The following is a 13,399-nucleotide window of genomic DNA, read 5'->3' on the forward strand; positions in this document are numbered from 1 at the left end:
GTCCAGGAACTCCTGCAACGGGCGCATCCGGAGCCTGCACAGGGGGATGAGGTAAATGCAAGAAGACATCATTCCGAGGAGGGACTTGATGGACCTCACTTTGGCCGCGTCCGCAACCAGCATCCGCTGCATTTTGCCCAGAATGGCCCTCGTCCTTTCCTCCAACGGGGAGGCCAGAAGCGACACTGTGTCGAGCCTCGCTCCCAGAAACAGTGCGTCTTGCGCGGGCACCAGGTGGGACTTGGCGTAGTTTACGGAGAATCCCAGGACCGTGAGAAGTTGGACGGTCCTTGCCATGTGCTCCACGGCGAGCTCCCTCGTCTTGGCTCGGATGAGCCAGTCGTCCAGGTAGGGGTAGACGTGGATCCCCTCTCGGCGCAGCTGCGCCGCCACCGGTGCGAGGCACTTGGTGAACACCCTGGGTGCCGACCTTAGTCCGAAGGGAAGGGCTCGGAACTGATAGTGACGCCCTTGGACCACAAACCTGAGAAACTTTCGGTGTCCCTTTAGGATGGGAATATGGAAGTAGGCATCCTCCAAATCCAACGACGACAGGAAATCGCCCTCCTCCAGCTGACCCAGGACGTGTTGGAGGGTGACCATCCGGAACTTCTGTGCCTTGATGAATTTGTTCAGTCGTCGTAGGTCCAGGATGGGACGCCATCCTCCCGTCTTCTTCTTCACGAGGAAGTATCTTGAGTAAACTCTGGAGCCCCGAAGCCTCTTTGGGACGAGTTCGATGGCGCCCTTCCTGAGCATCGCCTTTACCTCTAAGAGAAGTTGAGGGACGTGAAGTTCTTTCCTGGCCACAGGGGGGACGCGCGGGCACCTTCCTTGAAACTTGAGCGCGTGGCCCAGGGCTAGGGCGTCCAGCACCCAACGGTCGGTGGAGATGGACTCCCACACGCTGACGAAGCTCGCCAGCCGGCCTCCCACCGGGGTGCTTCGGTGGGGGCCCGACCCCACGGCCGGTTCAGTCCTGCTTCGACGAGGCTTTGCCGCCTTGACCTCCTTGGCGACGACGGCGGGGTCCGCCTGACTTGCCTCGTCCCCTGTAAGCTTCCTGCGACGACGAACGGGCCGCTTGACGGTAGGTGGAAAATCTGCCGCCGGAACCTTTGGAGGCGCCTTTGCCTCCGCCGCTCCGAAAGGGCGGCCGCCGTTGTTGGAGAACCCCGGGAGCTCGGGCCGTCTCCATGTCTGCTTTGATGGCTTGAAGGGAATCGTCCACTGTTTTCCCAAACAGGTTGTTTCCATCGAACGGCATGTCCAAGACTCTGGTCTGCACGTCTTGACGGAAGTCAGTAGCCTTGAACCATCCACGCCGCCTAAGGCACACGCCGTTGCCCAACTGGCGAAATCCAGTGTCGGCGATGTCCGTCGCAATCGTAATGGCGTGGTCCGACGCCACCTCACCTTCCTGCAAGATCTCTAGGGCATCTGCCCTCTTGTCGTCCGGTAGGAAGTCCAGCAGGGGGGCCAGTTTGTACCACAGCTCCCTGTCGTAGAGGGCTACGATAGCCAAGGCGTTGGGCGCCTTAATTGTAGTCGCTGCAGACAAGATGACCCTGCGCTCCATCGTATCCAATTTCTTTCCCTCACCGTCCGGCGGGGAAGTCGACGTGGAGGCCACACCCCCCCCCCCCGCTTTCTTCCTGGCCGCCGCGAAGATGACGGAGTCCGGGGTCGGGCCGCGTCCGGGACCCGGTACTTCTTCTCGTACCGATCCCTTCTAGTCGGCGTCGTGGATGGGTTCTTGAGGAGGGCGAGGCCCTCATCCCAAATATCGTCCAGTAGAGGCACGGAGAGGACCGTCTTCCTCTTGGCCTCGCGCCGTTGATAAAGGAAACCTTCCTTCTTCTTCTCCTCCATGCAGAGCTGGAAGAGCTCGGATGCCCTGGCGATCATGGAGTGAAACGATCCAATCTCGTCGGGCGGGGAAGCCCGGGTGGGATGTGACGACGGCAGATCCTCGTCGTAAACCTCGTCGTCCGTACCCGTCGCGGCCGTGTCAGTCCCCGTATCATCCCCACGAGTCGTGGACGGGGAGGAGGGCTGAACAGGGCGCGATGGCTGAAAAGGAGGTGGAGGGTGAATCCTTCTTCTCTTAGGGGGAGGGCTCCCAGAAGGGCCTGGCTCCGGGTCCCCCGTCGGGAGCGGTTCCTCCGCTGGTGGTAACGGCAGTCTCGTCCTTATCTCCGAGCATAAGGACTGTATAGCCAACAAAATGGCCGCCGTGTTGTCTTGCGGTGCTGGTTGAGGGGAGTCCGACGGGCGGTCAGGGGCCCCGTCGGCACCCTCGACAATATTGTCGTCTCCTACGTCGGGATCCCTCCTTAAGACCTCGATCAGCTCTTCCTCAGAGGTTGAGGCCGAATCCACGACGACCTCCTGCCCCCCCTTTTTCTTCTCCGTCGGAGGTTTTACGGGGGTCCTGTCGATGGGCATAAAAGAGGACTCCCTCCACGGTGGCAGGGAGACTCTGAGCCCAGAGGTCACCACAACTGGTGTAGCCTCCACAGGCTGAGCCAGGGCCGCCGCGACTGTCTCGATAGAGGCCTTGGCCGGATGGATTAAGGCTTTCACCACCTTAGGTGCGCTCACCGCCTTCTCCTTGGGGGGGGGACACTGCCTCGCTCTCCCTCCGATGGGGCCTTCGTGCTCGACCGGGGCCTCTCCAGGAGCTTCGCCGGGTGCTTGGCCTTCCTCTTACCCGAACCAGAGCGTTGGCTCGTGGTTGATGGTGCCGGGGAGGATCCGCCCTGCCTGGCGCCCGTAGAGCCCGACCGTTCGGCGCTCCCGGTGCCAGCGGACTCGCGGTGCTTGGCCTTGTGTTGGACCCCCGTCGCCGGGGCGTCCTCAAAGGTCTTAGAAGACCGCTCGGATTTCTTCCTCTTCTCGAGAGCAATAGCATGAGGATCCCAACACTTGAACGTGCGGTAAAAATCTGAAGATGGCTGCCAGAGGCGGGGCTTAGGTAGAGGGCAGTCATTGGCTGTGGTCAACTCTTCCAAAATCAAATGTACTCTTTCCTGGGTCCTGGTTGGTCCAAAAGAAGGGGTGAGAGACCCCCTCTTTCATAGGTAAAAGGGCCCATGGGATTGGATGAAAGCAAGCCTGCTTTAAGTGGTCCAATACTTGTCCTTGTGACAAGTGGTATTTGCCTGGTTGCATCAAACCCAAAGTGCTTTGTGCTAAAAGAAGTGTCGGCGACAGGAACGGAGAAGAGGTACAGAGAAGACAAGATGGTGTAATGTTATGTTATTTGCACTTGTAGTGCACCCAAAGCCCGCAGGCATCAGGGCGCAGGAGAAAAAAAGAGCAGATGACGGACATCAAACAGTGAAAACGAATGGCGAAGGGAGATCAATCAAAAGTAGCAGTTTTGACTCCCTTCCGGAACTTCAAAGATTTGTTTCGGCCCGTAGAGACAGAGGAAGCTTTTTCCACAAGGGAGCAGCCTGAGAGATAAAAGACATACCCAATCGTCTAGCCCTCTTGCTCCTAGGGGCTAAGATGCAGATCACTTTACTAGATCTAATGAGCCTTGTCGGAGTGCACATATTGACGATTTCTTTGAGGTAGCTAGGGGCTTGCCCATTTATGCACCAATGTCAAAGCCTTGAACTGGATACAAGCCTTCACAGGGAGCCAATGAAGTTTCGCCTGTGGGAAGAAATGGGCTTGCGTCTCGGAATATTCTTAACAATGTGTAACGCATCATTCTGAAGGACTTGAAGTCGTCTACGATTGTTGTTACCAGATCCCAGCATAAGGATATTACAATAGTCCAACCAGGGCATCACAAAAGCACGTACCAAAATGGCACAGTTCGACTCAGAAACATAAGGCTTAACTAACCTTAGAAGCCGTAGTGTATACTGTGCCTTATTCACTACGCTCTCTGTGTTAGCATTGATGTTCAGAGAGGACTAAACAATTACTCCAAATGACTTGACTCTATCCACAGTTCAGATATCGTGACCTTCCACACAAAAAGCTGCATATTGTGGGTCCAACTTGGATCTTGCTTGAGGTGAGCCAAAGAGCATCATCTCAGTTTTCTTGGCATTTAAGCACATGCCACTTTTAGTCATCCATTGTGGGATTGCGGTATATACTTTTTTTATAATGTCCGAGTCCTCTGTGTACAGTTCAAAAACGAGCTTGGTGTCATCAGCATAGTTCGTAAAGTGGACACCCAGCCAACAGACCCACAATGAGCGGCAGTATACATTGAAAAGACATGTGAACATGCACGCACCCTGAGGGATACCCCATTTCAGGAGTTTCTCAGGAGGCCGTGCGTTGACCCAAACAATCCGTGACAGGCAACCTGTGAAAAAAGACTTGCTCCATGCCAGGGCATTGCCTGACATGCCACCCGAAGCCTTCAGCCTATCCAAAAATGTATCATGGTCGACAAGGGCAAAGGCTGCTGATAAGTCCAACAACATCAGCAGGCTGACCTTGCCTTGATCCATGACCTGAAGCATCTTGGATTTCATATCCAATAATGTGCTCTCTGTACCATAGTTAGTCCGAAAGCCTGATTGTCTCGAATGAAAGGCTCCAGATTTTTCCAGGAATTCCTGGAACTGTACAGTGGCCACTTTATCCAAAATCCTCAAAAAGAATGGAGTATTAGTAATAGGCCTAAAATTAGAATAGTCTTTAGGATCAGGGCCAGGTTTTTTTTAATAAGGGAGTAACAGAGACTCTCTTCAATGCCTCAGGGACACAACCGTCCCGAAGACTAGCGTCAATAAGGTGAATAAGAAAGGGGAGAAACAGAGTCTTATTGTTCAGGATGATTCTGAACGGCAGGAGTTCTCCTGCACAAGCAGTTAGCCTCATTTTAGTCCTAATGTTGGCCAAGATATCCTCAGTTATACTCCTAAATTCAACCCCAAAAAAAGGGGATTGATCAAAAGTATGGGCCTGTATAGTTGAGTTCATACACTCCATACCCACCAGGTTGGCCTGGATCTTAGTTGGGCTATCAAATAAATATTTTAGCTGCAAAGGAGGCTTGGATATTTTTCACAGTCAGTATTAGTAGGGGTAGATTTCTGTAGCATGGCTGGGGGCTTATCAAGGTCCCTCAAAATCTGAAACAATTTCTTTGAGTTGTTTTCTGCTTGGACAATTTGGTTGTCCAAAAAAGATTTTTTAACGAGTAAAACATCTGATCTATATATTCTCTCAATCATTTTCCATTCCTCCCTATTTACTGGAGACTGATCCTTCATCCAGGCTCTTTCCACTCTCCTTTTTGAAAACATGTAGAGCTTCACCATACAATTTTTGATCATTTTCCTTTTCTCTTATACTTTCCGTGGTAGTGAGGGGAACACGATCTAACATGTCCAAAAAGCAGACTCCGACACCAGAAAACTGGGTGAATCTGAGACAGGTGTTGATGACATCAGTGAAGACAGAGAAGATTCCAGGTTTTCTTGACCAATTTTATTGCACATAGGGTTACTTTTCTGATGGTGAATACATGGCAACACAAAATTAGAAGTAACAAGAAAATGGTCAGGCCAAACGCGAGGTTGGACAACAACAGGCTTAGGACTAAGTTTCTACTGGTCACCCAGTCCAATACGTTGCCCAACTTATGTGTAGGTTCCTTTCCATTCGCAATAACAAATTTGTTTGTGGCGAACAATTTCTCAAGTTGAAGAGCTTGAAGGTCAAGCGGATTAAACAACCAGTTGTTGAATTCACCCAACACAATCGAAGCTGTACTGGGTCTGTGCAACAACGATAAAAGCTCAGCAAAGTCGTCCTGAAAGTGTAATGTTTCATGAGGGGGATGATATAGCAACACGATGTTTAAAGAAAAACCAGGTGGGGTAGCTAAATCAATGTTTGGGCCACTTGAATCTTGTAACCACGTCTCTGTAATGCCATAATGTCAATCTATAATATAATCTCGCACTTCAAGCGCATGTTTGTCTTATGATCTCGTATTCAGAAACACCATTTTGACAGGCAATGCATTTTTGCCAGAGGAAAAAGTTCCTTTTCTACAGACCCAGGCTTCACTAAATACCTGTTAATGGGGCTTGGTTTGCAAAAGGAAACCTCACTAATATCCCTTACCAGGTCATGGAACAGCTTCTCACTCTCTCCTGAGCAGCCATTCGACAGGGTTCAGCGCTGGCGCGTCTGCCGCAGACTTGCTAGTCTCCGACATGCCGGCGCTCACGCGCCTGAAAGTAAATAAGAAGGCAAATGGACTACAACTCCACTGGGAGTTGTAGTCAACAATGCAGCGTACGTGATTCAGCAGGGGAAGTCCCCGGGAGCTGCAGCAATGAATAATATGTACTTAAATAAAGTCGGCTATCAGGAAGGTAAAGTGCAATGTGCTACAAATACTATTTCCGGACAAATTCGAATCTAGACAGTTTAACACAATAAAAATACACAATAAATTTAAATCAAAAGTGCTTAAAAACAGATAGTAAAAATTGAGTAACTGCAAGGACAGCGTCTGACTAATGGCTAACATAAGAAATCCTTCCCCTGCTGGGCTGAGTTTCCTCTGATCACACAAACTCAACCCTCTTCTCTGACTCATGGCATCAAAAGATCTTTGGTATGCAACACCCTGGTGGGGGGCTAGTCCTTTTGTTTAGGGTGTGCCCTTTGATTCCTATTTACCAGGAGAGCTCCTGCTGAGGGGCTGTCCCGCTGGAGAGAGGTGTTACCTGATGTAACAAAGGATCAAAAGAGAGGCAGCCCCCACATTATTTGCCATGTTTCAAAACCCTTTGCCATCCAGTTACCCAGGGAAGTTTGACTGGGGCCACGAGAATTCAGCTTCTTCATCTGAGTCGACTAAAACGTATACACTACCTGGAGGGGTAAGAGGGGTGGCTAAAAGGGAAAAAACCTACCATTAGCCACACTAACAAGAACCATCACTCCGTAAAGCTACACAGAAAGAATGACTTCAAAAAGTAACGTGCTACTCACTGGTGGTATCTGCACATGGCAGCTCTTCTGCAAAGGATTTCTTCACCTTCTTCCAGTCTTTCTTCATTGGACTTGTGATATCGGCGACTAGCGTTCCCTTGCCTGACAAAGAGATGAACATTTCATTAGCACACAGTAATCAAATAATCACACTTTGCTAGCGGAGACTAACTTTCCCTTTACACTGCCACTGACGCAAACGGTGTATATATATATATATATATATATATATATGACAATGCATTACTTACCGTAAAGGCATTTCTGATGGTTGTATCTGCTTAGATTCACATGCTGTGCATAGGTCCGACATCCAGTGGTCACTGCGGAGTATTGCATTTTGTTTGTCGTAGTCGAAAAGGGGACGTCGACAAGGCGTGTCTGTAACACTATCCCTATAGTGACGTGCGTTGTACCCACAATCCCTCACGCGTCGAGGTCCCTCTGTTTGTATTTTTCTGCCCTGAGGGAGCCTTCTATACGTGAGTGAGTACAGAAAAGAGAGAAATATAGGAAAGGATGTCTATGTTCCTTCCATCCGAGCGGGGAGGAAGGGTGGGCGCATGTGAATCTAAGCAGATACAACCATCAGAAATGCCTTTACGGTAAGTAATGCATTGTCTTCTGATGTTTGTTAATCTGCTTAGAATCACATGCTGTGCATAGACTAGCGAGCAGTACCCGGAGTTGGCGGTGGGTTATGAGAAGGAACAGTAGAGAAAGATGTCTTAATACTGCCTGTCCCACCTGGGAGTCAGATCTAGAGTGTGCATCTAGACAGTAGTGTTTTGTAAAGGTGTGCACAGAACTCCAGGTAGCCGCTTTGCAGATGGACTCAAGGGGAACATTTGCAATGAATGCTATGGAAGCCCCAGTGCCTCGAGTGGAATGTGCTCTTGGCTTGAAGGGTAGTTCTCTCTTAGCAAGAGTGTAACAGAGAGTGATGCATTGTACAATCCATCTAGATATAGTGGACTTAGAGACTGCACCTCCTTCTCTTCCTGCTGCCACCGAGACAAAGAACTGATTAGGAAAGCAGTCTTAAGAGTGAGGTTTTTAAGAGTTGCCTTGTGCATGGGTTCGAAAGGAGTGCCCATGAGTCTGGAAAGTACCACGTTTAAGTCCCATCCGGGAGCTGGGTTAGCTATCGGGGGTGTATTCTCTTTACCCCTTCCATGAAGGCCTTGATAACTGGTATCTTCCACCACGACACTGTTGGGAAGTGGTGTATGCAGAAAGTGCCGCTAGGTGGACTTTAATGGAATTAAACACTAGACCTGAATCCAGTAAATGGGTCAAGTACAGAATAATGTTAGTGGCAGAGCAGTCAACCGGGTTGATGTTCTTACTTCTACACCAGATGACAAATCTTTTCCACTTGCTAGAATAGCAGTGGCGAGTATTAGGTTTTCTGGCTTCCCTGAGGATGTCCATACATCTTTGAGGGAGATGTAAATGTCCAAATTCTATGACCTCAGGAGCCAGGCTGCTAAGTTCATGGTCTGAGGGCATGGATGCAGTGTCCTGCCCTTGTCTTGTGACAGCATGTTGTACGGGCAGGGAAGTTTCATTGGGGGAGATAGGGACATCTCCATCAAGTGAGCGAACCATGGCTGCCGGGCCCACATTGGGGCCACTAGTATCATGGTAACCTGCTCTTGGTGCATCTTGTGCACCACTTTGTTGAGGAGGGGAGTCGGGGGAAAGGCGTAAACAAATTTCCCTGACCATTGCATCGACAGACCGTTCCCCTTGGACTGGTTTTGGGGGTACCTGGAGGCGTAACTTTGGCATTGTGAGTTCTCCAGGGTTGCGAACAGGTCTATTTCCGGGAAACCCCATTGCGTGAAGATGTCTAAAACGATGTCTTCGTGCAATTGCCATTCGTACTCTTTGGGCAGGGGGAAGTCTCTGCTGAGTCTGTCTGCTAGCAGATTGAGTTCCCCTGGTACATGTTGTGATAGTAGGAACATGTTGTGTTTGAGAGCCCACTTCCATATATTCTGGGACAGCTTGGACAGTCCTGGAGAGTGCGTACCCCCTTGCTTGTTGAGGTAGTACATGGCTGTGGTGCTGTCTGTGAGGACCATCACTGTCTTTCCTTGTAAGTGTTCCTGGAAGGTTTTCAGTGCTTTGAACACAGCTAGTAATTCCAGCAGGTTTATATGCTTGGATGCTAAGCTCGGAGTCCACACTCCGTGAGCAGTCTGATGGGATAGGTGAGCCCCCCCATCCTGTAAGGGATGCGTCTGTGGTTAGAGTGGCTTCCACTGCGGGTGTGGCAAAACTTTTCCCTAATAACAGGTTTTCCTTTGTCCACCACCGTAGCGAGAGAACCAAGGCCTGCGAGACCACCACTAGATCGTCCCATTGTCCGCTGGCCTGACACCACTGGCTGTAAAGCCACTCTTGCATTGGGCGCATGCGCAAGCGCGCGTGAGGTACCAAATAAATACATGACGCCATCATCCCTAGCAAGCGCATTGCTTTGCGTACCGTCACCTCTCGACCTGCCACATAAGAGGGGATCTGAAACAGCATGTTTTGGACCCTCTCGTTGGAAGGGAAGACGAGGCCGTCCCTTGTTCGAATTAGAGCCCCTAGGAATTGTTTGATTTGGCTGGGGTCTAAGCTGGACTTCTTTTCGTTGATGGAGAAGCCCAGTTGGGACAAAAGGTCTACGGTCTTTTGGGTATTGGAGAAGCATGTTTCGTAAGAATTCCCTGTTATTAGCCAGTCGTCGAGGTAAGGGTATACCGGGATGGATAACCTGCGCATGTGGGCCGCTGCCACTGCCAGTACTTTCGTAAATACCCTTGGTGCAGATGCTATCCCGAAGGGTAGTACTCTGAACTGGTAGTGTTTGTTCTCTATCTTGAACCTGAGGTATTTTCTGTGCGCTGGCAACATTAAAATATGAAAGTATGCATCTTTCATGTCTAGTGTTGTCATGTAATCCCCCTGTGATAACAGTGGGATTACTTCCTGCAAGGTCACCATACGAAACCTTTGGGGTTTGACAAACTTGTTCGCTGGACGCAGATCTAATACAGGGCGCATGGTTAAATCCTTTTTGGGTACAAGGAAGTACACTGAATAAATACCTTCTGTTACCTGAGATAGGGGGACAGCCTCTATAGCTTCTTTTTTCAGTAGCTCTTCTACTTCTTGAAGAAGAATAGTGAGGTGTTCCGGTGTCATAAGTCGGTTCCGTGGGGGTCTGTATTTCGGGGAACCGTTGAATTCGATGCAGTATCCGTGGGCGATGGTGGACAATACCCAGCGGTTTGATGTTATTCCCTCCCATGCTGAAAGGAACGATGTTAGCCGGCCCCCGACCGGTGATGCATGGGAGGGGACCCGAATCTTCGGGTCATTTGTTGGTATTGGGCGTGGGGCCTTTGGGACTGGAGCCGCGCCCTCTTCCTTTGCCACGACGTTGGCCTCTTTGACTGAACTGGGTGCTTTGGTTAGAGGGCCAGTTGGTAGCAGAGTAAAATTGCTGTTGGCTTTGTTGCTGGCGTTGGCCACAAAAGGAGCGTCTAATGCCATAGCTGCGTCTGTTAGGTGGCCTAGAAATTTGGTCAAGAGTCTTGATGGTATCAAACTCCTTCTTCGCATGTTCTAGGGCCTCATCAACTGCTTTTCCAAACAGATGTGTTTGTTCTATGGGTTTATTTATCAGGGAAGCCTGTGTTTCCGGCTTAAAACCCGAATTGCGCAACCAGACATGGCGTTTGAGAAGTATTCCCTGAACCAGGGAACGGCCAGCTGTTTCTGCGGCATCTAAGGAGTTCTTTACGATGCCCTGGTTTACAAGAGTTCCCTCTGATTTTATAGCTAGCAGGCGTGAACGCAGGGGTTCTGGTGCGTCCTCTGCTTCGCTGCGCAGCTTGCTCCACTGTGCATCTGCGTAGCTAGCTAGTAGGGAATTGTTATTTGCAATGCTGGTTGAGAAGGCGGCGGAGGTCGTGATTCTCTTCCCAAGTGCATAGAGCTTCTTGCCCTCTTTGTCAGGTGGTGCCTCACTAGTAGATCGTGGTACCCCCGCTCTTTTTCTTGTATTAGTCACTACAAGGGAGTCCGGAATAGAATGTCCCCTGATGTACAAAGGGTCAGAGGACGAAGGGCTGAAGAGCTTTTCTATCCGAGGGTTGACCCCTCTGACTAAGGCCGGATTGGAAAGGGAAGGAGTTATTCTTCTCCTTATAGAAGCCAGGAGCGGAATAGACTGACTGACCGGGGCTTTTTCTTTAATAACTCTTTCTACAAAGTCTATGTCCGGAAGAGTCTCCCCTGTGTCTATTTCAAAATGCGCTGCTGCCTTGCGCAACAGTGCATTAAGTGAAGGTTGGTCATCTATGGGGGAGGTGTTTCCAATAGGTGAGTCCTTGGGAGGAGAAGGCTGAAAGACATCAGGGTCTGAGTGCACTGATGGGGATTGCCAAGGCTGCACTGATGGGGAGTGCCAGGGGTGTGAAGTAGCTGTATCCTCTTCAAAAGCTCCTGCACTAGTGTAAGGGTCTTCTTCAAACCTCTCTTCCTCATGTTCTTCCTCTCCACCCAAAAACTCATCTTCCTGGAGGTATTGCTCCTCTTCAGTGAGGTCATATGCGTCTGTAGAAGGGGGAAACAGTCTAGGAATCTTGACCCTAGGGTCATCCTGGGTCCATTCTCTTGGTCTTTTGGGTGTGGGTGGGTTTTGGCTACCCAAAAACCTTTCCATTTTTTCCTTACAAGAATGGAGTCTTTCAAGGGTCTCATGGGGAACCCCTGAATAGTCTAGAGGGGGGAAATCAGTGTTTTCACCTTCAAAATGCTTAGAACGCTCCCACAACGTCGACGAAAGGTTTCCGTCGCCCTCAGAAAAGCCCTCCGGTAGTTCAGAAGTGCCCTTAGATGAAGGGGGCAGTTCCTGGCTACTTTTGTGCTTTTTCGGCGTTTCTATATCTTTTGGTGCGGTATTCGACGTCTGTTTCGTCGTCCGCTTACGTTTGTCCTCGGAAACAATTCTCGCCAGGCTCTCGACAACGAGTTCGTCAGTAGAGGGTTCTGGAGTCGACGTTGCCTGCGTTACGCGTTGTTTCTCGACGGCCGCTCTATGGAGCGTTACGTCGGATGTTTTTGAGGTAGCGCCCGTGTTAGATGAAAGCCCAATCGCTGGTCGCGGCTGCGTTTGCGGGTGGGGCTTGAGACCCTTACGGTCTGAGGTAGACGCCGGAGTGCCCTGCGTCCCCTTCGGCACTGATGGATCCTTCGTCCTCGACGAAGAAGAGCCGTGGGTTGTGTGCTTAGGCCTATAGGGTCTGTGTGCGTCCTTGTCGCCGGGGTGTTCATCCCCATAAGCAGGGCGTGAGCCGAGCCCGTCGGGGCCGGGGACGGACGTCGAGGAGCGCGAGCGCTCCTTCTGGGGGTTAATGACTTCCGTAACGGACGTCGAGTTATCACCCTCCTCGTCACTTTCTGTAACAGCGGCGGCGGGTGAGGAAACTGACTTCGACATAGCGTAGTCTGCCCACCTCTTAACTTTCCGTTCTTTAAGAGTTCTTGGTTTCAAGAGCTTACAGGCCGCGCAGCTGTCCTCTTTATGATCGAGGGGCAAGCAACGATTACAGAGCTTGTGTTTGTCCTTCCAAGTGTATTTGCCCCTACAGCGTGGGCAAAACTTAAAAGGTGTCCTCTCCATAGCTGAGGCAATAAAAACTGGTGATAACAACCCCCAGGGAAAGATAGGGGAGAAAGAAAGACATTCTCGACGAGAAGATGAAAGTTCGAACCCCCACTCTCCCTACTGTATGTTGGCCAGCGAGGCCTGGCCACGTGTTCGGCAGCGCCGAAGGATCTCCTCCGTCGAAAACTTGCTCGGCGGAGAAACAGCTTTACAGCTAAAGTCGAGGGGAGGGATCTTTAACAATAAGTATATATAAAGGACCGAGGTGCGTAGTAAGTGTTTAGCAATGTCTCTCTAGGAGCTCCGCGTAAGGCGACCATAAGCTAGGCGGAAAAAAACAATCTGAGGGACCTCGACGTGTGAGGGATTGTGGGTACAACGCACGTCACTATAGGGATAGTGTTACAGACACGCCTTGTCGACGTCCCCTTTTCGACTACGAAAAACAAAATGCAATACTCCGCAGTGACCACTGGATGTCGGACCTATGCACAGCATGTGATTCTAAGCAGATTAACAAACATCAGAAATATATATATATTCTTCCCAATCAGTTTTGATCCATAAGCTACAACCATGTATGAAAATCCAGAATGTGTCTGCACAAGGTTTTAGCATCGCCAATGGGTGTCCGGTCAAATGATCCAATCAAAAGGATCGAATGACCTTTTGATCGACAGTAAAAGGACAGAAAAAAGGGTTGAATTTTTATTTATTTATATATATTTTTTTTAGGTT

General features: G+C 50.2%; 1 protein-coding gene across 2 annotated transcripts in view; it reads right to left on the reverse strand.

Moving 5' to 3' along the window:
- The window catches only part of ANKZF1 (ankyrin repeat and zinc finger peptidyl tRNA hydrolase 1), an 803,428-nt gene that overhangs the window by 418,048 nt on the left and 371,981 nt on the right, over positions 1–13,399 (reverse strand). For both annotated transcript variants that reach the window (XM_069616921.1, XM_069616920.1), the window contains exon 9: positions 6,991–7,092. In XM_069616921.1, coding sequence (XP_069473022.1) covers positions 6,991–7,092 — 102 coding nt within the window. The remainder of the gene's footprint in view (positions 1–6,990; positions 7,093–13,399) is intronic.

The sequence above is a fragment of the Ambystoma mexicanum genome, chromosome 9, assembly GCF_040938575.1.
Source record: "Ambystoma mexicanum isolate Mex_15411 chromosome 9, UKY_AmexF1_1, whole genome shotgun sequence".
NCBI lineage: Eukaryota > Metazoa > Chordata > Amphibia > Caudata > Ambystomatidae > Ambystoma > Ambystoma mexicanum.